The 25,557-nt window shown below is 52.6% G+C and overlaps 1 protein-coding gene across 5 annotated transcripts in view; it reads left to right on the top strand.

Annotated features, from left to right (window-relative positions):
• Nucleotides 1-25,557, top strand: part of FRMPD3 (FERM and PDZ domain containing 3) — a 67,969-nt gene extending 42,412 nt beyond the window's left edge. For all 5 annotated transcript variants that reach the window (XM_074915194.1, XM_074915195.1, XM_074915192.1 and 2 more), the window contains 4 exons: nt 304-483; nt 11,197-11,341; nt 17,915-18,736; nt 19,540-25,557. In XM_074915194.1, coding sequence (XP_074771295.1) covers nt 304-483; nt 11,197-11,341; nt 17,915-18,736; nt 19,540-22,412 — 4,020 coding nt within the window. In that variant the 3' untranslated portion in view covers nt 22,413-25,557. The remainder of the gene's footprint in view (nt 1-303; nt 484-11,196; nt 11,342-17,914; nt 18,737-19,539) is intronic.

Below are 25,557 nucleotides of genomic sequence, written 5' to 3'. Positions count from 1 at the left end.
TTTCTGTAGTGACACCAGCAGGCCTGAATATTTCATATGGACAGTCAGTTCAGTGCTTTATTTTTAAATAGCCTTGGCATCCCGCACACCAGGATGCATTCCTGGCTCTGCAGAGATGCTGGGGTTGGCGGGGGGGCGGGCAGTTCATGGCACCAGCTTCACCTGCTGCTCTACAAAAGCCATCTGGGACCCGCCTGAACTGCTGACACTGGGGTTTGGCTCCTTGGAGAGAGCCTGTGCAGCCCCAGGGTGTGTTTATTCACCCCCCTCCATCTGTCTCTCTCCATGTGCTCATGCTACCAGGACGAGAAGCAGCCAGCCACCATGCTTCTGGTGGGACCCCGGCACGGCATCAGCCACGTCATTGACCTAAAGACCAACCTCACCACCGTGCTGTCAGAGTTCAGCAAGGTCAGCAAGATCCAGCTGTTCAGGGAGAACCAGGGGGTGGCCCGGGTGGAGACCAGCATCCTGGATGCCAAGGTAGGCATGGGTGCCGCAGAGGCAGGCACCAGGGAGAGGGGCTGCGCTTGAGTGTTGGGTTTGAGGGGGTGTTGGAGCATCTTCTTGGAGATTTCTGGAGACTCAGAAGCCCCTTTCACATTGCAGGCACAGGGTGCAAGGTCTGTGGCATCTCCTCAGCTTCTCTGTGCCGCAGAGGCAGGGACTGACACCGGGGTGGGGGCGGTACAGGCACGGTGGTGTTCTGGCCATGACCCAAACGCCTGCCCAAGGATGCAAGCAGCGTAGCAGCGTCCTTGGGGCAAATGGGGGTGACGCAGGCTGGGCAGGTAGCAGGGCGCCTTGGAAGCAGGACAGCACCTCTGCTCAGGGCTGGAGAGGAGTGGGCCGTGGCCATACCTGGGCTGGATGAAGGTACTGGAGAGAACTGGTGGTGGTTTGTGTGCTAGCAGCACTCAAGGAACTTGTCAAGCCACACAGGGTCGTTGAGTGAACTGGAAATAATGGGAGGGGTGGTGTCAGGCTCAGAGTGCGAGAAGAGATCACTGGGCATCCCTGGCCATGGGTGCCTCTGGCTCCAGTAAGCCACCCCCTGGGAACCTTGCCAGCTGTCTCCATTATCCTTTAGCCCATGGAGCAGTCTTTCCACTCCTTGGCATACATGGCCTCCTGGGCCCTGTGTGTTATCTATCATCCTGCCATCCCCAGCTAGTTGGGTGGTGCAGTGCTGGTTCTGGTAGTGAATCCCCACGGTCAGGCTCCACCACCCCTCCTCACCCCTCACGGTCTCCTGTCTCTTCTGGGTCCCAAACCCTTCAGAAGGACTGTCAACAATACAGTAAGAGCTTCACTCACGCCTTTGGTGTCTGGTCCAGCAGCCACAAGATCCAAAGGACATCTTCCACTGGCCTTTGCTCAGGTTTTTAATAAGCTAGGACACTTCTCCAGCAGACTCACAGGCAGGTAGCTCTGTGCCTGCCCCAGGGCATCCTCAGGTTTCACTGCCTCCCTGCGCCCAGCTCTTCCCTGCCCTGTGGGGAAGGACATTGCTGAGAGGCAGCAACCTGACAGATAAATGCCAAGCCTCATCATCTCCTCTCCTCCCACTTTCAATTCAGCAGGACAGAGTTAAGATCAAGTTTGGGCTAAATTAGGGAGGAACAGTGCTTGGCAGAGGCTGTCCCATGCCATGCCACCTGACATGGTGGAGCTGCGACCGCTGTGGGCCATGGAGCTGCTGCTGCGCAGCAGACAGGGTGTATCTGCACGAGCCCTCCAAGCCTTTGGCTGTAGGTCAGTTTTGCTGCTCCCGCATCAATCCCTTTTCCCCCTGAGGCTGATGAAGCTGAGCTGCTTTGCTGGCTGCCTCTGCATTTCCTCATCTCCTGCAAGGTCTCTCCCCCCCAGCCCTCTCTGCAGCCCCTTCCTTGCGCTCTCAGCCATAGCCTCGCAGATGTAATCAGGGTGGATTTGTTTAGGATTCTCCTGCTGCCTCCTCCCTGGTGGATTTTAGCACTTCCTCCCACCAGGCTCATTAATTCCTCCGTTTTCCTGCTGCCTCTGTGCCTGGTCCAGTAGCTCTGCTGAACTGCAGTAACACCCCAGTAGCCTCTGCACTCATCCTCTTCCCCTCTGCCTTGGTTGTCCCTTCCAACAGCCCAAAGCCTGTTTTTTGCATTTGTAATTCAGTGAGTATTTGCTCAGCTGTAATATTCCCTCTTCTGCATCCCACTGAAGTCAGTCGTTGCCCAGGTGAAGTGCCAGAGTTCTGCTGTGCCTGTCCATATCCTTCAAAACCCTCAAAGACCCATCGGGTCTCCGCCTCACTGCCTACAGAGCAGATATAACCGAGGGATATCATCTAAACCATGAGTAACCCTCCTGGTTCCTCCTGGTGCCCGTGCCCCTCCCATGTGTGTATAAATCATGATATTAATAATAGGCTGGTCAGGACCCCATGACTGGCTGCTCACGGCTCACGCTGGGCGCACGGCGTGTCCCCGCTGCCACGCAGGGAGACACGCGGCGTTAGCTCTGCTCAGCCCCGGCACCTCATCGAGGTCACAGTGGGGTGCACAGGCCCCCCTGGTGCCGCCGGCCCTCCCTGGCGTGGCAGAGGGGACACAGCCCGGTGCGTGGCTCAGGCTGGCTGCAGGAGTGGCAGATGTGCTAGGGGCTGAGGTGATGGTGACGTCCATCTGCTGTAAATTAGGCGGCAATTCCCACCAGGCTTCTCCAGAGATCCTGCAGTGCCTCTCCCCTCAGCCACGCTCTGCGGCAGTTATTAACTGCCGAACACCAGCCCTTTCCTGCTGTAGGAGTAGACTTTCTCCCATATCCCCTCCGTCCAGCCTCCAAATTGCTGGAGAAAAGGCAGCTCACATACAACTCCCACCAGCACGTACGTGTGCGCAGCAGCTTCATCTCCCTGAGAAATCCCAGGCAGCTGCCTGCAGCCACCGAAAGCCCTTCTGCCTGCCCGCCCATTTGTGAATCTCAGCAGGCTCAACAGCACCCCACCGGTGCAGAGGCTGCTGTTATCTGTCTTTATTTAACCATTATCCAAAGGGCTGGGTTTTGAAGGCAGAATGTCTGCTCCAAAATGAGGTATATGCTAATGTTATGCAGGACAGCGACGGATGAGGCAGGCTAAGAAAAGCAGGCAAAAAGATTGCAGTGCTAATCTGCTTTCTGCAGTTATTCTATTGCACTGATGATGTCTCTGGCTAAAGCCCTGGGTTGCAAATAAATCTGTTTCTGTCGTAAACCATTTTAGAGAGTTGTTCTCGAAGTAGCGTCCTGACTGCTTTGGGGACCTGTGCTCAAACCTGTATCACCCCCTGAGGTCTGTCAGAACCCTGCAGACTGCAGAGCAGAGCAGGGCCCACTGCACTGTGATTCCTGGTGCTGCACTGCGGGGTGCTGGGGCAGCTCTGGTACCCCCAGGTACCAGCAGGGATGTGGGTGAGCCGGCCTGAATCGGTGGGGTGGTGGCGGCCTGTGGCAGCTGCTGGGTTACTGTGGAAACGGCAGATGGTCAGTGACGGTGAAGGGATTTGTGCAGAAAGGCCATTTTGAATTTCTAAGTGCCAGGTTTATTGATGTGTAGTTGATCCTAAGAGTTAAAAAAAAGGGGTCAGGTCACAGAGCAGTCATCAGCCGGGAGGTCTGCACACCCCGACCACACCAGCCAGCTCCACCCAAATGTCCTTAGCTGCTCCTTGCCTGCAACCACAGCCCAGACATACCTGCTGGGAAGGAGCGGGGGAAGATTTTCAGGTAACAAGCAGGCTTGAGGAGATCATAAACCATTTGCATTTAATTCAGGAAGAAAAGAAATGGTGTTTGTCTTATAAATTATTCACTGGGTAGGTAATTGGTTTGTTTTGGACCTTTTCCATCCTGGGCTTCGGTTTCTGTTTAAAACAGCCCATGTAGGATACAAGCCCAGGGCTGGTGCCTCTGCTTTGCTTTCTTCAGCTGTTTGGTAGGGGGGGCACAAATGCTGGTGGGACCCCTTGCAGAAGAGCTGCACAACCTCAGGACAGAGGAACAAAAGCCTCCAGGACTCTGCTACTGGGTGCAAGCAGGACTTTTATTCCCTGCAATGTCCAAGGGAGCTGCTGGGAGGAGAGGAGCAGGCTTCGCCTCAACAGCCACAGAGGGAGTGGGGCAGGTTTGCTTGGCAATGCTGAGAAAATCCACAGCATGCAGCTGGGGGCAGGACAGTGCGAGGCCAGCTGCACTGTGTGGTGCGGGCATTTGGCAGGATCATGTGGTCATTCCCACCTGGCAAAGTCCCCTCTGTGCTGGGGCTGTCATTTCTCCTTGGGGCTTCCCCCTCCAGCTGCCCAGCAGTGCTGGGACCAGCACTGAAGAGCAATCAATGCCTCAGATCTGGGCTTCCAGGCACGCATCCCCAACCTCCCCGGCACAGGACCACGCAGTCCTCTTCTACCTTGCAGTGTCCCAGGAAGGGCAGCGTCAGCATCTCCAGCCCAGCATCCAGACAAGCACGGCAGTGCTGATGGGGTGCAGGAGGCATGGGGAGAACTGCTCAGCCCCATGGACACATCGGAGCCAGCTGCTGACGTTCAGCTCCTGCAGAGGCAACGGTTTTGTTCTTGCTGAAATGCCTTTTCAAATGCAGCATTTCTCCTTTCTGATTTACACAGATACATGCCGCTGGGCTTCTTATTATTAACAGGCTTGACATTGGCAAAAAAGCTGCTGAAGCCATTTGAGTGGGAATGGAAGAAGAATGCTCGTGGGGCAGCCGGATTGCCTGAGCCCAAACAAGCATCTGCAGTTGAATGGAGGAGCTGTCCTAGGCTGCACCTTGTCCCCGCGCCGGGCTGCGGGGCAGGAGCCCACAGCAGCTGGCTGCTCACCAAACGCAATTCAATCAAAGGCATCAGGGTAATTGACTTCATGTCTCCCAGCAGGGCCAGCAGCCAACCAGCACTTTAGCCAAGATCAAGACTCAACAGAGGAAAACAAAGGAAAAATTAATTCAGAAAGATCCCCGGCTGCTGCTGTGCCTGGAATCTGGCTATTGATGTCGGCATCCCAGGGGTCCCACCTGCTTCCAGCCTGCCAGGGAAATAAAAAGCTGCCGTGCGTGGACGGGGCACAGCCTTCTTCTCTCCCCTGGAAGGAGCCAAGCCCTGTCCACCAGCCACCCCTCCCTCTCGTGGCGATGGGATGGTGACCCCCCTGCCTCCCAGCCTTCGCTGCCTGCAGGGCCGCAGCTGACCCCAGCCCAGCGGTGCTTCCCCCAGCCATGCGCTGTGGGTGCCGAGGCCGGTGCTATGTGTGTTTGCCAAACTGTAACCTGAAAATGGTGGGGAGCCCCATCAAACTGATGAGGGCAGGCGATGCCAGCGTTATTCCCACTCATGCAAGCAATGATTGAAGCCCATCAGATTTCTCCAACACAAAGAGCGAGGCTTTGGAGTGATGATGGACCTAAAGGCTCTGGTTCCCTAAGCTGGATTCTTCTTTATTTGCATTGAGCCGTTCTGAAACACTGTCATCTCGCAGGAGAGAGGGAGGAATTGAGATTTCCTTTGGCTCAGTACCTGGGGTGGGAGAGGTGGATGCAGTTTCCTGCCTCGCAGAGCCTTTCTAGTGGGATATAAAGCAAAGCATGTACCAGCATGTGCTGCCAGCCCCGGTGCCACCCATAGCGCTGCCCACGGGCACCCAGGACAGGAGCCAGCCAGAAACATGGGAGCCTGCCAGAAACAGAAGAGCCAGACGACATGTGGAGAGGATGAGTTTCCAAGCCTGCAAAGCCAAATTTGATTTGTTTATTTAAAAAAAGAAAAAAAAAAAAAAAACAAACAAAAAAACCAACCAAACAAGCAGACCTCAGGTGTCCAGTGCTGTGAGCGTGAGTGCAGCCCGATGGTGCTGCAATCCTGGCAGTCCTGAGAACTCGCTTCAGCAAATAGGAAATGTGGGGTATGCCAAAAGTGCCATCAGGCTGTGGTTATTAGAAAACCCACGTCGAAGAGCACAAGCCCTTTGAGTAGCTGGGGAGGAGATGAAAGCCGGCCAGGGTGGCAGCTGCAGCTTGGTGCGAGGGTGTAGGCTGGACCTGTGCCTCCCCGGGACACAGCAGCACTGCCAGGGGACACAGCACCCCCATGGAAGTGGAGAGAAGGAGGCACCTACAAGTTTGCAGTCTATAGAGGTACCTGTCCATCTGCCGTGACGTTGTGTGGGACCGTGCGGGGAACAAGGAGGGTGTTTATCTGGCAGAGGTGGTGCCTGCTCAGACTCTAAGGAAGGAGACACTGCTGCTAACAAAGGCAGGAGCTTTATTGATCAACAAATGGGAAATAATTGTCCTAATCACAGCAGCCTGGTATTGATAGAGCTGAGTTAATAATGCTTAAAGGGAGGGAAGGAAAGGTCAGTGTACAAGTGAAAAATTGACTGATGTCTTGTTAGGTCCGGATGCCTGTATTATTAAATATAAACTTGGCAGTGCACCTCAAGTAAACCAGGGTACATAAATTATGTAAATTCATCTCCCACCTTTCTACTGCACTATATTAAAGGAAGCAGGGTAAGACCCGAAGTACATGATAAAGGGGGAGATTAAAAGGAAATGCACATAAGCTTAAGGTTATAGCATGCATAGATCGGGTCATAAATTAATTTAAATGTGAGGACTGTTAAGATCCTCTAGCATAACACTTGCCATAAAATTTCCTCCAGACGTTCTTCTGTGTAATCTTCACCTTTGTCTGAAAAAGAGAATACCCTCCAGAAAGACATCAAGGTTTGATTTAAAGGCAGGGCATAATAGAAAAAGCACTATATCCTTAATAAACTAATGGAAAACTTATATCCAGATCAAATTTATTTTGTTTTACTTTCCAGAGAGACTGATTGCCAAGAAGGAAATTTTAAGTGAAAAATGTGTTTTTCTCATTAGGACTAGAAAATCTAGAACACCAGTATGATTGAAAGATCAAGACATCAATAATTCCAGGCTGATAGTACGCATTTAGGTCTAGAAAATAAATTTGCTAGGTCTAGGAATTTTAGGTCTAGAAATTTTAGGTCTAGAAAAAAATTTGCTTCTTTTCATGTTGGCATATTACAGGTCAGTGATGAACTTTTACCTGTGCATCCCGCTAGGAATGTGACTTTTGGCATTTTTAGAGCAGTAGGATTATCCCAGTAAGTTTGCTCCTGTGTAAAACCAGCTTTCAGCCTAAAGGTGCTGCTGACCTGACAAAAATAAGACAGGCATTTCTGCTCTGGCATCCCATGGAAGCCAGAGCTGAAGCCAGAACCCTTGGGGCCACTGAGATATGAGCCGCTGCCTCTGGCTCGGCAAGAGCATGGTGGAGAGGAGAAGGAAGAGGATGGGCTGGTTGGCATGAGACACACATTGGTGCATGGCAGGAGGATAACCAGAGCATTATCCTAGTTAATAACTTGTTCCCCATTGGTGATTAACACCATCTCCTGATTAACAGCTGGGAAAGAGGTACCGCATTTTGTGGCCACTTCCAAAAAAATCCATGCCGATGGGGCAGGGAGCAGGTCTTAGAGGAGTGACACCAGTTTTGCTCCTGCTGCGTCCTCCCCTGCCTTCCAGCTGCTCACCGAAGACTCTGCTCTACCACACCACCAGGTTTAGAAAACTTAATGAAGTTTCATACTCTTTCAGGTTGTTGCTTTTCTGTCAGGTCTGGTTGAGACTGAGCAGCAGGTTAAAAAAAATTGCAGGGGAAGGCAGGGACATTACAAGAGCCCCAGCCCTGTGGGGACCAGGCCAATACCGGCCACAGACGTGAGGACTCACTGCTCCTTGCAGGATGTTTCCAAAGGGAAGGAGGTCAGTCCCACTGGCCGGAAGACATGAGCATCACAAAGAAGCCCAAAGCACAGACTGCAGTCCTGCATTATTGTTACTTTGAGCAGGTCCCTGCAAAGCTGCCCTGAATTTACCATCTAAAGCCCTTAGCAACATTAGATGGAAAATTTTCATGCAACTGTTCAGAAAGTCAATGTTTGCTCAGCTCGGCTGTGCCTGGCTGCATCTGTGCGATCTTATTTGCCTCGCCTGCATGAACAGGGTGACCAAGACTGCCAATGTCTAAAAATAACATCTCTGTCAGCTGCCATCCCTGACACCTCCCCTTTGTAGCCTGATTGCCCAAGGAAACAAGGCTGCTGCGATCGTGTTGCCTCTTGACCCCACCAATCACTTTCAGATCTGTTGGCCGCTTTCAGAGAGATGTGACAGCAGAGTGGAAGTCTTGAAGGCAGCCGAGGTGCTGCAATCTTGGCAAAATTACCTAAGTGGGTGGAAGAGAGAGATTCAGTCTTGTAACCCCACGTGGGAAAGGGTGACAGCCAGCCCTCTCTTAGCGAGCATCAGAGAGGCCACTGAGGCCGGGAGAGATGCACAAGCCCAACTGCAGCAGCTTTGCTCACATTTGGTATCTTTTTAAACAGCCAATAATGCATCAGCAGGACACAGAGCCCCTGCAGCGTGGGCTCCTGGGTCATGGGGAGCTCACTGAAGCACTGCTGCCAGTGCAGGTGGACGGCTTCAAGCTGGCCCTGAAGTGACTTAATCCCTAATAACAATATTTGAATGCTTGACAACTAGAGAACTTGCTTGCCAGGATGCGAGAATAATCATTTCTAAGACCCCTCGCTAAGCTGTAATGCTAATCAGTATTAAGATTCCTGTTTTTCAGAGCACAGTGCTACAGTTAACCCCAGCATGCCATGCAGCAATCGCTGGAGGCCATTCTGGAGGCTGGGCTGGCTCGGGGACATGGCAGGCAGCTCACAGCATCTTGGTGTGTTGCATGTGTTTCATCTGTAGGCAAGAAACACCAGCTGGGGTGGTTGTGTCTCAGCCCTGTCTCCCTTCAGGAGGACTGATCCAGGGGCTGCTTCTTGCCAGCAAGAACCTACAGTCCCATCTCTGGGTGGGTGGGAGCATCCTGAAGCAGAGGTATCTGAGCAAAGATGGAAATAGGGCTGGGTCTGAGAGGTGCTGGTACCCAGCTGGGGGAGCAGAGCTGCACAGTGAGTGCTGACAAGGAGGCAGTGACACTTTGTGACTCTGTGCCACTCAGCCTTGGTGTCCCCGAGAGCTAGCTGTGAATCTCTGGCATGGTACAAACTATGCCCCTGGTTTTCCTTTTGAAAGGGACTTCTTAACCCACCTTGGCCTCTTCATTTAATCTCCCACTAGTGGATACTCATCAGCCACTGCTTTCCTCTCCTTGGCATTTGCTTCCTTTCTTGGTGCTAGTGCTCAAGCCCTTGTTGCTGCATAACAGAGGGAAGGAAAGGCACAAATGTCTCTTTATTCAGCAGATGGCTTGAAAAACCCAAGAAGGCTTAGCCCTGTGTAGAAGGCACTTGTTTTAAGGATGCTTCATACAGCAGAACTGGAACACATGGTTTCCTTTCATCACTTATGTCAAGACTGAAGCCGGGCTAAGAGGTGTCACCCCCCCCTCACCACTGCATGCCTGCCTCCTTCAAGCTGTGTGGAGATTCTCTTCTCTCCTTTCTCTCTTTCTTGATACTTTCCCTTTGATCTGTGTCATCTCAGGTTTGTTTTTCCATGATGCAGAAAGAGCCTTATCAAGCAGGCAGGGGCAGAGCCTCTCAGCAGAGCGTGTTCACTTGTCGGGTTATTTCTCTTCCACATCGAGTTATTTATTCTCCTTTCTCTTCCTGTACAGCAGCCAGAGAGGGAACTTCTTTACCCTGGCCCTAGAAGAAATCAGCCCCTGCCAGGAGCTGGCATGACTTGGGGATCACACACAGCTCTGCCCAGGGCTGATGGCTTCACCCCCAGGTTTATTGCGTTGTATGATCCAGAGCGTGATGTGCTGTAAGGCTGGGTCTTCCTTTGCCAGAGTTGGCTTGGTGGCTTAAAAAAGCAAGTGTTGAGCAGAACACAGAACTGGCCAGTGGGTACCAGGAACCTCCTGTGGTTATAAAACAAGAAAACCAAAATAGTTTTAATGCTTTACACACTGCATAGGCTTAAGTGTTTTTTAAAACAGGCTTGGTCTGGCCTGGACGTGGTAAATGAGTTATTCTGAGTCCTGGAGGGCTTTCAGTGTGCAAGAGGCTGAGCGCGGCAGGGTGGGCAGCCTGAACCACAGCAGTAGCTAATCATCCCCCCTTTGCCCCAAATAAGCTCTGTACCTGGGTACAAAGGTCCTTTAGGTAAGGGTGCTTTGTGCAAGGGGTAGATGAGGGCTGGAGCTGCCATGCAAGAACTATTGAAGGCACTGTCAATTTTTTACCATCTCATGGGTCCACCTTAAGCGGTGCTGGGGGCTCAGACCGAGCATGGACAGGTCGACTGAGCTGTGCTGGCACAGGCTGCTCTGCCCAGCCAGGTCCCAGCAGCACACGGGACCTCACCGGGCAGGTAAGAGCGGATCCCACCCTGACAGCTTCCCCGGGCTCGCTAACCTTCTCCTTGGGACAAGCTGGGAGTTGGGGAGTCGCCGTGTCTGCCGCTAGATTGTGCAGTGGTGTGATATGTGTCACGCAGATCGTGTCTGATTTTTTTCTTCTCTTTCAAGCAAAGACCTTTTTCAGTGTTCAAGTAAATGCCCTCCTAAAAGAGGAGACACCATCTGCTCCTAAGCACAAAGTCAGTTTTCCAAAGGGTTAGATTTAAATAAGATCCACAGGCTCAGGGTGGTGGCTGAGGGAGCCAATAATGGGGGTTTGCCCCTTCTCCATCTTGCTAGAAGCAGATGTCTTAGTTTGTGGGAGGGCGACAGGGTGCCTGCAATGAAACAGGGGTTCTGGCAGCTGGAGATGCCACAAACTCCTTGAGCTCCCCAGGGCCTGACGGTTAAACTGGTGTTTGCAAGTAGGCTTAGAGCATCAACATGCAGACAAACAGGAGACAGCTGCATGGAGGCCCTGCCCGTGCAGAGCCTCGGCCCTGCGGGGCTCCATCTCCTTCCTCATCCTTAGGGGAGTCAGAGAGTGGCAATTACAGCTGCAGCGAGGCGCTTTCTTGTGCACAGCACTTTGTTGGATGATCTGGAGTAAAGATGTGCACCCAGCTGGTTTCTCCTGTGTGGGTGCTAAAAGTGGCAGCCAACTCGCCAGTTACACCAGTGCAGGGCCCCTGCACAGCCCTTTGGAACACTGGTCCTGTGTCAGCGGAGCCGCATGGCCCTCATGCACTTTGCCTCTCTTGCCTTCCAGCCACTGGTGTTGCTGATGGAGTGGCCTGAAGCCACCAACTTCGCCTGCCTGATCGCAGGCTACTGCCGTCTCCTGGTGGACTCCAAGAAGATGATATTCTCCAGGGCCCCCAGCCAGCCACCCCCACCTCAGATTATCAAGGCAGGTACGTTTCAGCCTCTGCTTTCTGTGCGAGCCCCTTCCTCAGCCTCCCCCTTCTCCTCCCTCTGCCCAGGGCTCTGCAAAACCAGCAGAGCCTCTTTGAACCAAAAAACAAGTTGCAAGGAGACAAGTCCTCATTTTAGAAAAGCTCTGACTTGTGCTGTCAGCTTGGGCCCTGAGGACTCACTGCAGGTGTTGTTCTGGCAGCTCCTAGAGCAGATCCAGGGGGTGCCTCTGAAAAGACCCGTAATGCTGCCAGCTAAACGCTGGGTCCTCGCAGAACAGCCTGTGTGTGGCCACAGGGATGCAGCACACAGTCCTTGGCCGGCATCCTGGTGCCCGAGGCCACCATGAGTGTATGCACCCAGCCAGGGACTGCGCTCCTGCTGCCTTCAGCAGTGGGGTCTGGGCTGCAAGGGCAGCTCTGCCAGCACGGCTGCTCTGCTCATTTCCTAAATCGGGAAGGAAACTTTGGTGGCTCAGCTTTTCAGGTGCCCAGTCTGACGCAGGGAGCAGAGGGTGAGTCTGGGCACAGCAGGAGACCAGAACAGCTGAAGACAGGTTCTGTCCCACCAGGCACTGTTCCTTGAGGATGGGTGCAGGTGTGAGTCACCCTCAAAATGACCAATGATTCTCTAGAGTGATTTCAAACAAGAGCCAGCCATGAGCTACATGCTGTTGTTCCATGCAGGTGTTCACACTGAATAAGTTTTTTGTATGGGGAAATATAAAATAGGGGATCAGTGGCTGGAGATGGGCAAAATACCAACCCAGCTGACTCTGGAAGATTGTCCCCAGCCCTCCCGAGTGACACTGCAGCTCCAGAGAGCTGTGACAAGCTGGCAGAGTGTCAAAACTGCCTCCTCGAGATGGGACTAGCTGGAGGAGGTGGGAGGATTGCTGAGAGCTAGCAGGGCCCTTGGGAAAGGACTCAGTGCCTCTGAGGTCTGAGGAAGGCACCGGGACATGCACTTAGCACATGTGGGAGGACACACTCACAAGAGGCATCAGGAAAGCATCTGTGGCAACCTCAGTGAATCCAGGGAAGGACCTGGCAGGTGATGTTGGTGTAAGTATACACGCATGGTTTCCTTTTGTTTCTTCACCTGACACCTCTTATTGACAGCTATCACTGTGCCCTCTGCTCTGGGTGCCCTACAGAAACACATTTAGTCACATTTTCCTGTGAGTGGAGGGTGTTTCCAGCTTAACTGGCCATCATCAGAGTGGTCCTTCCTTGGGTCATGTCACCCTTAGATGGGCTACAGGGACACATGGCTGTGGGGAGTCAGAGGAATGTGGTATGAAGCAGAGAGCGTCCCAGAACATCCCCAGGGGCTTGAAGGGAGACTGGCAGCGCCCACAGTTACTGGTCACTCAGGAGGTGTCTCAGCATGTGCAAGTGGTGTTTTTCCACGCTCTAGCAACAGTGATAATAGCCAGGATTTTTCCTTGGGCACAGTCCAAACCTATGCTAGTAGTAGATGTTGCCCTTTTCTTTACAGTCTCAAGAAACCAATATTACTCTGCAGGGGCCTGGAGTGAGTATGAGGGGAAGTCACAGTGTGGGTAGGACAGTGATGGAGCAGTAGATCCATGGTCTTCATACCAAAGAGCTAGCCCCTCTCTGGGTGGCCTGGTCTGTCCTCAGAGATGCCATGAAAACCTCTCTGAGCAGTGGAGTGGGACAGTTTCCCTGCAGACACAGTACATTCAGCCTAGCCACTCAGGCATCCTTCAAGAGTGAATTTAGTGTGTATTGAGAAAACAAAGTCTGCTCACACTTCTGGTCTCACTATGGCTGCAGGCTGAGCTGTCGGGAGCTAGGCAGATCACAGGGAGCAGGGACTGCTGATCATTAGCACATCTCTGCAGGAATGATAAGAAAGCCCCAGTGGGATGAGTCAAGTTAGCCCAGGCTTTGACTTTCCAGGCTGCAGGCAGGCTGTGCCAGAATCTTAAACGTAAAATCAAGCCCTGGCCCATGCTTTTTGCCTAGAGGAGGAGCACATCTATCTTCTCTGAGGCCCATTAAAACCTCATGCTGAACTGCAGACATTTTTAGAAATGCACGCTCTGTCCGGATGCCGCCAGTTAGATCCATGTCTCCGCATTTCCCGGCACAACCATATGCCAGATCCTTGGTCTCTGCAGGAAAAGTTGTGCCATGCTGGAGCTGCGCAGGCAACTCACCTCCCTCCCCTTCCTCTCCTGGCCCCCACCAGCATCCATCGTCAGCCAGGCAGCTCCATGCCCTTGGTTCTCTCAGCTTTGTCAAGACCTTACCCCCCCTGCGCATCCAGCAGCCGGATTATGGATTTTGGAGCTTTGGCCCCATTCAGCAACAGGCGCTGGCTCAGCACAGGCAGCCAGTGAGGCTGTCCAAGCAGGACAGGCTGCTGGCATGACCCCTCAGAGGGGGATGGCTTTGGGAAAGACTCTGCTTCGGTCCACCACAGCCCTGCTGCCAGCCCAGAGCTGAACGCACGTCCCCAGCTGCGGAGCCTTGTGTTGACTCACACAACTGTCAATTCTGCGTACCACTGTGTCCATAAATGAGAGAGGTATTGTTTTGATTGGGATCCTGGCATTGCAGGTGATGAACAGTATAACACAAACGTGTGTTTAGGGAGACAAATTGCCCAATTTTTTCAGCTAATGAATTTAATTAGGATTTATTTGATTTAATTTATACTTGGTAAGACAGAGCCTGCATCCCCCTGGCAGCTGTTCTCATCACAGCTGCACAATTCAACCTGTAATGCAGACAGATGCCCCTCCTGAGGGCTGGACCACTGGCCAGAAGTTCAAGCAATATTTCAGGCACTTGTCTCTCACAAGGGAGCAAGGGGAGGCTGTCACAGGGAAATACAGAAGCAGAAGGCTCTTTTGGAGCTGGCCTGATCTGGTAGCTGTCAGCCAGACAGAAACCATGCATGGATTGTGGCCAGCAAGGCATGAGGGACCAGGGGGTATCTGTCACTTAAAAGTCAGCCAAGCTACGTTGGATGTGTCCCTGAAAGGCAATATTGTGCCACATTTAGCAGTCTCCTGAGGAAAACTGTTTGGTCTGGCCATCGTTATGCAAAATTGGTGACAACCATTCCTTCTTGCCATATAACGTGTGAACTGGCATACAGAGGCAGCCTGGTCCTGCATGCGGCCAGGCTGTCCCCCTTGCCCTCTGACTATGGCTGGTGACTTCTGATGCAGCACCCGCATCCCTGTGTCTCAGTGCCCACTGTGCTGGTTCTGCCCAGCTCTGCCTCCCAGCAAGCTACTGGATCTCGCTGCCTCCCCCAGCTGCTGTCATGCAGCACAGAAACAAGACATCTTCCCAGGTAGCCGATGTGGATGGGGTCCAGCCCAGAGCAGTAAAAACCAGACCTGTCCGGAAAGGTTAAAGGAATTTGCTGTGGTTAGTCTAGAAAAGAGATGGGTGAGGAGATGGAAAGGAAGGAACAGGACAATATTTCTGATGTCTAAAGGTTGTTTGTAAAAGGGCACCGATCAGTTGTGCTGCTGGTCTGTGGTGTCATTGATCTAGCTTTAGGGTCAATACTTTCTTATCATAAATGTCATAACATTTAAATTTATAAATGTTATATGATTAAACTCTATAGCATGTAATAATTTTGGAGACAGTGGCGCAAACCACATGAGGAGGTGGCCTGCTCCATCAGTGCGTCACAAGGCTTTTGCTGGCTGGAGCTCAAGTGATTCTAAATCCTGTCCAGCCACCCTCAAGGCTCTTCTGGCCTCCATCATTGCTATACCCCAGCCACACCTAAGGGCCTCACTAAAACACTTCCAGCAACTCTTTGTTAATGGGAATCCAGATTTTATTGATTTAGGAAAAAAAGGCATGTCAGCTTCTTCAATACCACATAGGCTTTTTTTGAGCTGGCCATCTTCCACATCCACCATGTAAATGTTTGTACATCCCTCTCCCTTCTGCCTCCTCCAGGTCATCCCTTCTCTCCTTATCACAGGGAGGGGTTAATTTCTCAGAGCCAGAAGGTCCCTTGTCTTCAGTGTCAGCAGTCCCCTCCTGCTCTTGGTGGCAACACATCGGTATCCCTCGGGGCTTAACCCTTTCCTCTAGAGACCCACGCACTCAGGTGGAGAGGCCAAGGCAAGGGTGGCACATACAAAGTCTCCCATGGGCATGTGCTCCCCTCCATCACACAGGCATATATGAAGGTTTCTTTAGTTACGGTTTTCCTGCCTCAGAGGTGGGGTACAGCCAAGGTGATTACCCGAAACCCCTTCCAGCCCATGAGCTGTTCAGAGTCAGTCAGTAGGACCCCCTGGGACACTGCCCTCAGGGACACGGGAGCAGAACAGAGCTGGTAGATCTTCAAGGACACTTTCCATAGAGTGCAAGAGCTCTCAATTCCCAGGTGTAAGAAATCAGGAAAGGAAGGCAAGAGACCGGCATGGATGAGTCAAGACCTGCCAGTCAAACTAAAAAGCAGGAATGAAATGCCCAGGCAGTGGAAGCAGGGACAGGTATCCTGGGAAGAGTACAGGGACACTGCCTGGTTGTGCAGGGATGGGGTCAGGAAGGCCAAGGTGCAGCTGGAGCTGAGCTTGGCAAGGGATACAAAGAATAATAATAAGGGCTTCTGTAGGTGTGTCAGCCAGAAAAGGAAGGTCAAATAAAGCAATACACGACCAATGAGCACCACTGACAAACTGCCAACCACAGACGAGGAGAAGGCTGAGGTACTCAACAAATTTTTGCCTCATTCTTCACTGGCAGCCTCTGTTCCCACACCTTTTTTGTGGATGGGCCATAAGACAGAGACTGGGGGAGCAAAGTCCCTCTCACTGCAAGAGAAGATCAGGTTCGTGACCACCCGGGGAACCTGAGCATGTGTAAGTCTATGGGACCTGACAAGATGCCTCCCAGAGTCCTGAGGGAATTGGCTGACATAGTTGTCAAGTCACTCTCCATGATATTTGAAGTCATGGCAGTCAGGTGAACTACTGACAGGGAACTACTGACCTGTCAGCCTCACCTCTGTGCCTGGGGGGATCATGGAGCAGATCCTCCTGGAAGCGATGTTGAGGCACATGGAGGACAGGGAGGTGATTCGACACAGCCAGCATGGCTTCACCGAGGGCAGCTCCTGCCTGACCTGTGATGGAGTGACTGCCTCAGCGGACAAGGGGATTGCTGCAGATGTCATCTGTCTGGACTTCTGTAAGGCCTTTGACACGGTCCCCCACAACATCCTTCTCTCTAAACCGGAGAGATACAGATTTGAAGGATGGACTGTTCAGTGGATGAGGCATTGGTTGGATGGCCGCACCCAGAGAGTGGTGGTCAACAGCTCAATGTCCAGATGGAGATCAGTGACGAGCGGTGTCCCTCAGGGGTCTGTATGGGGACCAGCACTGGTTAATATCTTCATCAGTGACACAGGCAGTGGGATCAAGTGCACCCTCAGCAAGTTTGCAGATGACACTCAGCTGAGTGGTGCGGTTGACACACCTGAGGGACAGGATGCCATCCAGAGGGACCTGGACAAGCTCAAGAAGTGGGCCCGTGTGAACCTGGTGAGGTTCAACAAGGCCAAGTGCAAGGTCCTGCACCTGGGTCGGGGCAATCCCCAGTATCAACACAGGCTGGGGGATGAAGGGACTGAGAGCAGCCCTGTGGAGAGGGACTTGGGGGTACTGGTGGATGAAAAGCTGAACATGAGCTGGCAACGTGTAGTCACAGCCCAGAAAGCCAACTGTCTCCTGGGCTGCAGAAAGAGAGGCCAACAGGTCAAGGGAGGTGATTCTCCCCCTCTGCTCTGCTCTGGTGAGACCCCCCTGCAGTGCTGTGTCCATCTCTGGAGTCCTCAGTACAGGAAAGACATGGACCTGTTGGAGCTGGTCCAGAGGAGGCCACAAAAACGATTGGAGGGCTGGAACACCTCTCCTAGGAGGAAAGGCTGAGAGAGTTGGAGCTGTTTAGCCTGGAGAAAAGAAGGTTCAGGGAACCTTTCAATACTTAAAGGGGGCTTATAAGAAAGATGGGGAGAGACTTCTTAGTAGGACCTGTAGGAATAGGACAAGGGGTAATGGTTTTAAACTAGAAGAGGGTAGATTCAATCTAGATATAAGGAAGAAATCTTTTATGATGAGGGTGGTGAAACATTGGATCAGGTTGCCCAGAGAGGTGGTAGATGCCCCATCCCTGAAAACCTTCAAGGTCAGGTTGCACAGGGCTCTGAGCAGCTGGATCTAGTTGAAGATGTCCCTGCTCATTGCCGGGGGGGGTGGGCTAGATGACCTTTAAAGGTGCCTTCAAACCCAAACCATTCTGTGACTATGATCTGCACGTGCAGGACTTTTCTTCCTCCACTCGTTACTGACAGATAGGCCCAGTGGGTTGCAGCTGTTTTTTCAGAAGACCAGCCAGGTGGCCTGGCTGTGCTGCAGGGAGCACGCGTCCGGCATGCCAAGGGCTGGGGAGCAGAGAGCACGTGGATGCTTCTCCAGGGTACGCAGGAGCTTCCCTGTGCTGTTTTCCCTTCTCCCGGGTGCTGCTGCTAATATGCCTGTTGTGGTTTTGGTTTAGATTACATCAACACACACAACCTCCACCGGCCTGCTGCGGCGGGGCACACAGGAAAGAAGGAGAGCGGGTTGGTGGGTGGCTCTGCCGCCGGCTCCGGAGCAGCTGGGGCTCCAGCCACCAGGGCTTCGGACTCGGAGCTCATCAGCTTTTGCTACCTGCACATGCGAGAGCAGAGGAAGGAAAGAGAGAGCAGGACGGATATCAATGAAAACCTGATTTTTTTTGAGGAAACTCGTCCCAGGACCAAATCTGACCCCACTTCCAAAAGCTCTGGCCAAGGCTACAATGGGGCAGCTAATGAGTACGACCCGGATGGCCTTGACCAAGACAGGCACGCGAGCAGGGCCAGGGCGCACACCATAGACACCCACCTGCGGAGCGACGCCTCACAGTTCTACTGTGAGTCCTGCCAAGCCAAAATCAAGAGCCGGCTGGCCTTGTGCAAGGGGGGCAAGCCTGGCAGCACCCGGGACAATATGGTGGACTTGATGTCGCTTCCCCCTCCTGGGAGCGATGAGGAAGAAGATGAGACGACATCCCTGCTCCCCGCCATTGCTGCCCCCCCCCCCGGCTTCCGAGACAACAGCTCAGACGAGGACGACCCCAAGCGCCGGGCAGCTGCCCAGAGCCAGGAGCAGGGCCGGCACCTCTGTGGCATCCTCTACGATGAGATCCCCGTCACGCTGATAGACAACGTGCAACCGCGGACAGTCCGAGACCATGCCCAAGAGCTGGACGATGCCCTGGTGTCCACCCTGCAGGCACTGGAAGCCCTGGCTGCTTCAGAGGATTGTCCGCATCCCCCACCACAGCAGACAGCAGGTATTTCAGTGGCTGTGACCTTTTTTTTTCCCTATAGCCTTTCTTTCCTATGGTACATCCTTCCCTTTAGTCTCCTTATCCTATCCTATATGTGACTGTGGAGTAGCTTCTAGTAAAAACTAAGTTGTGGCAACAGGCTGTAGCAGGAGCAGCCAAGCTGCTGCTCAGAAGATTTCTAAGAAGCTAAGGTGGGACTTCTCTCCCTGACAGCAGCTGCAGGAGTCGCTTGTTTATCTTGTATCTGCCATGGTCCACATGCCACAATGCTGGGGTGAGGCACTAACAAACTGTGAGTTCCTCCCTGCTGTGACCCCACTCAGCTGGTACCTTCAGCCCAGAGTCTTCTCAGGTTCCCACCCAGGTTTTGCAGTGTGTGAGCCCTTCACAGGGCAAACCTGCTGTCAGATGGGTGTCTCTGGGACCAGCCTGCTGGTAGCACAGTCCTTTGTCCCTCTCCCCACCTTGGTTGCCCTACTCACTACGGCAGAATAGCTGTTGCCTGATTTTCCTTCTTGCTCCAGACAAGTCCCTGTAGCTCTGCTATCTCTAACACAGGAAGGTTTCCCAGGTCCTTCTCCTGGGCCAAGAGCTCTTGATGAATTGAACTAGCAAGCCACATCAGTGCCGACAAATGATGTTTCTTAAAAGCATTAACTCTTAGTTGCAGGAAGTCACTAAAGTTTCTCCAACGGGATGCTGTGTCCTGCATCCAGGGACCCTCCTACTGCATGGAGTTCCCCTCTCCTCCTCCTAGCAGTGTGGTGTGAGTGTTGTCTTGGAGTTTTCTTTGTGTCCCTCCTCAGGTCTTATTGTCCTGGCTGCCATCACTCCTGAGTCATCCTTGGATTCTGGCCACGAAACCAACTCTTCAGAGCTAACTGATGTCTCAGAGATGGTCTCTGCTATGAAGCAGCATCAGAACGCAGCCTACTTCCTCGCTCAACACATCAACAAGGAAAACCTCCTGGCCAGAAAGGACTTGCCTTTCCGAATCCAGAGCTGTGCTGCCCAGGCTGTTCTCACGTCACCCTACCCCCTCGGCCGCCAGGAGCCGAGCCCTTCACTGAAGCCAGCTTTCTCTCACCAAAGCCCCAGCCTTACCAACTGCAAGAGCAAACAGGAGCAGCAGCGTGCTGAGCAGAGCTACACCTTGGCTGTCCAGCCAGTGCTGAGCCCCCAGCTTAACGAGCAGAACAGGGGGGCTCCAGCGCTAGGCTCTGAATGCAAAGGTGCAGGCCACACAAAAGCTGCCTTTGAGGTATCTCTGCATGCCACAGCCACCCCAAGCAGGGAGCAGGCACAGGATCTACAAGAGAAGATGCCCAAAGAAATCCAGCTGAGCTCCAAGCTCCTCCTGGATCAGAAAAGTGGTGTAACTCCAGCCATCATTTCAGCTGCTCTGCAGCAAGTGGCGAACACAAAAGGCTCAGCTCCCCCAGTGCTAGCAGCCTCGAAAGAAGACAAGAACACGAATGGTACCAGCAGTTGTGCATCAGCCAGCAGCAAGTCTTTGAAACTTAAAGGAGGTACACAAACTGCAGAGACCTTATGCAACTGTCAGCAGCAGCAGCAGCAGCAGCAACTCTCTCCACAGCAGCACTGTGAAGTTTCTCCAAATCCTAAAGAAATTCATGGCAGTAAGACTGAAGTTTTCCACCTTGCTTCAGCAGGTGAGGAAATGATGCCCGGTAAGACTTTTGCCTCTAAAAGCTACCAGCAAAAAGTGTGTAGAGATGCTGCAGCAAAAGCCACAGGCGGAGAGCCAGGTCAGAAGGCAGGTGGGGAAGCCACAGGCCTTGTCTTTCAGAAACACACAGCTCTTTCAAACCAAGGACAGAAAATGCAACAGGAAAGTTCAGCCAAAAGCTTAAAAGCTGAGGGTAGCAATCTGCACTCTCCATTACCTGGTAGCACTTTCAGGAGCACCAGTGAGGAACCCAAAGGGCCCATCCAGCTGGTGTCCAGATCCGAGAGCCTGCAGATCAGCACTGTGCCTTCCAAAAAAGTAGAAAAAGTCTTGGAGGTGACTCAGCAAGATGCTGATGTCCCAGCTAAACCCAAAGCTCCAAAAGCTCCCTTCAGGTTGAGGAACCTGTTCTCTGCAACGTTTCCAACCCGGCTGAAGAAGGAGACGGATGAGCGGCAGGCCCAGCTGCAGAAGGTGAAGCAGTATGAGCTGGAATTCCTTGAAGAGCTGCTCAAGCCAAAGAGCAAAGGGGACCTCCCACCACAGGAGTATCTGCACCCTCCTGCCCCTGGGCGCTGTAGCTGCCAGCTAAGGAGCAGTCCTGTGCAAAAAGTCCCAGGGATGTCCAGGGAGCAAAGGCGCAGCTGCGACTGCAAGCGGATTTGCCGTGGGGTGAGGCCACCCCCAAACCAGTTGGTGATGCCAGAACTGGAGAGGCGAGGGAGGGATAAAGTTACTGATGATCAGAAGCAGTCAGAAGCCATTAGGTTGACAAGCATGAGCAGCCCTTCCAAAGGCAAGCGGATACGATCCACAAGTTTAGAGTCCAGAGACTACCGGTCAGATCCAGAGAACAGCATGTCCTGTTTGACAACGTGCACTTCCCCAGGGGAGTGCATGGGTGCTCCACACTACAGGAAGCTCTTGCGTCGCTACAGTGTCAGTGAAATAGATAAGACTGATAGGACATCCCTGTCCTCTGACATCTACCAGAACATCTATACAACCAAGCAGAAAGGCCCCCAGAAAGAGCTGGAGCCCAGCATCCTTTGTCCTGTTCTGAAGAGCAAAATCCAGGAAGCCTCTGGAGTGGCTGACCCCTCCTATGTCCAGATAGCACAGGAGAAAAAGAACCAGAAGGGTTCAGCAGTGTTCTCTGTGCAGGAGGAGATATATCCAAGTCCCACTGAGCTACGGGATGAAGACATGGAGGATGAGAAGTGCTGCTCCATCCGGTACTGCTTCTACTACAGGAAATGTGATGTTGCAGATGATGGGAGCGAGAAAGATGAGCTGTCCTATTCCATCCCTATGCAGATACTCCCAGGAATGAAGCTGGACAATCAGATGGTCCCAGTCATGAGCAGGACTCTTCAGGTCCTAGATGCAACAGCCTGCAGCAGTCCCAATGAAAGTCAGACCCAGGAAATAGATTTAAGGACCTCTAGTTTTGAGGGGAGCCTGGCAAAGATCAACACCCTTCGAGGCCATGCCTACAGCTTTCCTAATGGGTTTCTGCAGGTGCAGCTGGACACAAATGAGCTCCTGACTATCCTGAGGCAGTGTGTGGTGAGCCCTGACATCCGGGACTGCAAACCCTACATCTCCCAGCTGGCTGAGTACAAGCAAGAGCTCGCCCTCAAGTTCAAGGAGTTCCGGGCATCCTGCCGCCGCGTGGCAGCCGTCGACAAGAGTCCTACCCACATGCTCTCCGCCATCACAAGCAGCTTCCAGGTGCTAAGCAGCCTCATAGAAACATTTGTGAGGCTGGTGTACGTCGTGCGCTCAGAGTCCCAGCGCCAAGAGCTGCTGACGAAGGTGGAAGAAGTAGTGAGAAACTACACCTTCCTCCTGAAGGCTGCGGAGGAGTCCACAGCCAGAACGCTGAGCCACCAGCAGACGGTGGAGCAGCTTGCCCGCCAGTCAGCCACAGTTGCCACTGTCATGAGCACGCTCACACGCTCCCTGAAGACATTGATCAATAAGTAAGCCAGCTACAAAAACCAAGAAGCCAGTGTGTGCTGGGCCATGTGCTAGTGGTTCTCAAATCGCATAGGTGTGGTGAGGATGTGTGTCTACAGGCCTACACCTACTGGGGTTTGCGGTAGCCAAGACACTCTATTATCTCTGCAGAATGGATGGTTGTGTTGGTGGTGTTTTTGAAGGGTAAATTCATGCCCTGTCACAAGTTGTGCAACCAGCTTGTCAGGGGTCTCAAGCAGTTGTCCTGCTTGCTCTCCCAAGTTGACTGGTCGGTGACAGTACTTGGGGAACACAGTCACCCCGTCTCCACGTTAGTTTGGTTTCATGGGGTTCTGGGCCTCACTTAAGCAAAGACCTCTTGTCACGGTGTGTGGTGGGCCAGTGACTTAGCAGGAACTGAGCTGAGATCTCCTGGCTTCACTTGGGCAGTTTGGAGTCAAACTTGCCACGTAAACAGCTCTTCTGCCTCCAGGATCTTCCTGGCCCACAAATGCAATGTAATTAGCAGCAGAAGGGATTTCTGGGATGCAAGTCCCTGCTGCTATGCTAGGGCTTGGGAAGTAGTCCTAGCATGGGCAGGATGCCATAATCCTGGGGCAGAGCTAGGTTACCCTAGCGGGTTCTAATTTCACTGCTTAGGCATCAGTGCCCTAGTCCTGAGCACAGGTACTGCCTGTGCAACAGGCAAGGACTTAATGCATGCGAGTAGGGAGGATCCAGGGAACTACAGGCCTGTCAGCCTGACCTCAGTGCCAGGGAAGGTTATGGAGAAGCCCATTCTGAGTGCCATTACACAGGATGTGCAGGACAGCATGATCAGGTCCGGTCAGCATGGGTTTATGAAAGTCAGGTCCTGCTTGACTAACCTGATCTCCTACAACAAGGTGACCCACTTTAGTAGATGAGGGAGAAGCTGTGGATGTTGTCTGCCTAGACTTTAGTAAAGCTTTTGACACTGTTTCTCACAGCATTCTCCCGGAGAAACTGCTCCTGGCTTGGAGGAGCATACTCTTCACTGGGTAAAAAACGGGCTGACGGCCAGGCCCAAAGAGTTGCAGTGGGAATGTTGATCTGCTCGAGTGTAGGGAAGCTCTGCAGAGGGATCTGGACAGGCTGAGGCCAATTGCATGAGGTTCAACAAGGCTCAGTGCCGGGTCCTGCACTTGGGTCACAACAACCCCCTGCAACACCACAGGCTTGGGGCAGAGTGGCTGGAAAGCTGCCTGGTGGGAAAGGACCTGGGGGTGCTGGTCGACAGCTGCTGAATGTGAGCCAGCAGTGTGCTGAGGTGGCCGAGAAGGCCAACAGCATCCTGGCTTGTATCAGGAATAGCGTGGCCAGCAGGGACAGGGAAGGGATTGTCCCCCTGGACTCGGCACTGGTGAGGCCGCACCTCCATGACTGGGTTTAGTTTTGGGCCCCTCACTACAAGACATTGAGGTGCTGGAGCGTGTCCAGAGAAGAGCAGCAGAGCTGGTGCAGGGTCTGGAGCACAAGTCTTACAAGAAGCAGCTGAGGGAACTGGGGTTATTTAATCTGGAGAAAAGGAGGCCCAGGGGAGACCTTATCACTCTCTACAGCTACCCCAGAGGAGGTTGTAGCAAGGTGGGGGTCGGTCTCTTCTCCCAAGCAATAGGACGAGAGGAAAGAGCCTCAGGTTGCACCAGGGGAGGTTTAGATTGGATACTGGGAAAAATTTCTTCAAAGAAAGGGTTGTCAAGCATTGGAACAGGCTGCCCAGGGAAGTGGTTGAGTCACCATCCCTGGAGGTATTTAAAAGACGTGTAGACGTGGTGCTTAGGGACATGGTTTAGTGGTGAGCTTGGCAGTGTTGGGTTAACAGTTGGACCTGATAATCTTAAGGGTCTTTTCCAACCTAAACGGTTCTGTGATTCTGTGTTCCCCTTCCTCTGCTGGATGGCTGTGTCCATGCTAGAGAGCCTGCAAGGAACCCAGATAGATCTTTGACCATTACAAGCCAGAAGCTGGGCTAGCACCTGAGAGGAGACTTCATTCACACCATTCTCCAGAGGCCAGGTCCGTGCCTCCAAGGCTCAGCCCAAACTCTCTCCTATTTCCTTTCACCATGCCCATTAGAGAGGAACCCCAGATCAGCTTTGTGAGCCACGGCTTGCCCCCAAGCCAGGCAGTGCCACTGCCATCGGCCAAATGAGCTGCCCTCCTTGCCAGGGCATTGGGGTTCTTTTCCTGTCTCCACCAGACTGACTGCCATAAGAAGCATTCTTTAGTACTGTGTGATGGTTATTTATTTGGGGTTTTGGGGTTTTTTCACTCCCAGGTGAATGGTAAAATGGTTCCTAACTGCTTCCCTTTGCACCCCAAGGTTCCCCTCGTCCTCCTGGTCTAGCTTCTAGACATAATCAATCAGACAGCCTTAACTGGTGCTTCACTGCAGTCACCCACCCTCCAAAACAGAGCGAGGAGAAAAATGCAAGGTTACGCATTGCATTGCCCTTACCCTGCCACCACTGCACTTCACGCGTGCATGGGGAGAGCGGCTCCTCCCGGGGTCCCTGTGCCTCTCCCCGGGCACCCACCTCTGGCTGCAAAGGGAGATCGTGGCATCAGCCTCATGGCACCAGGAGTCAGACCCGTTGTCCAACCCAGCCAGCTTGCCCCAGTGCTTGGGGATGATCAGGGATCTCCGTACGATCAATCGCTTCCCATCTCTATTATTTTTTTATAAATACGAACATTCAGAATCTCTAGTTCTTCCATAGGAGTTATGGAAATGCACAATGTGCTTTTAACATGCGCATCCTCTGCCAAGTGCAATAACCTCCCCTGGCCCATGGCTGTCCCGGACTTTGGCCATTGCTGTCAGCAAGGCAGAGAGGATCCTGCTGTGGGGACAGCCTCCTGCTTTCAAGAACCATGTAGCAAATATACAGTGGAAGAGCCAATTCGGATTTCAGTCCATGGTGGGCAAAGCCTGTTATAATGCTGAAAGCCGACAGGGAGCCGTGGTTTTTCTTTACCCCGTGAATTATCTATTATGAAACTCTGAGTTTCTTCGAGCTCCCCATTATGCCTATATCATTCCTCCATAAATCTCTCAGTCTACTACAGAGGAAAATTTTTTTATTGTCTGTATATAGTATATATAAATAAAAATATATAAATTATATAT

Source organism: Athene noctua, chromosome 11 (assembly GCF_965140245.1).
Source record: "Athene noctua chromosome 11, bAthNoc1.hap1.1, whole genome shotgun sequence".
Lineage (NCBI taxonomy): Eukaryota > Metazoa > Chordata > Aves > Strigiformes > Strigidae > Athene > Athene noctua.
This window is presented reverse-complemented; position numbering and strand designations above follow the sequence as displayed.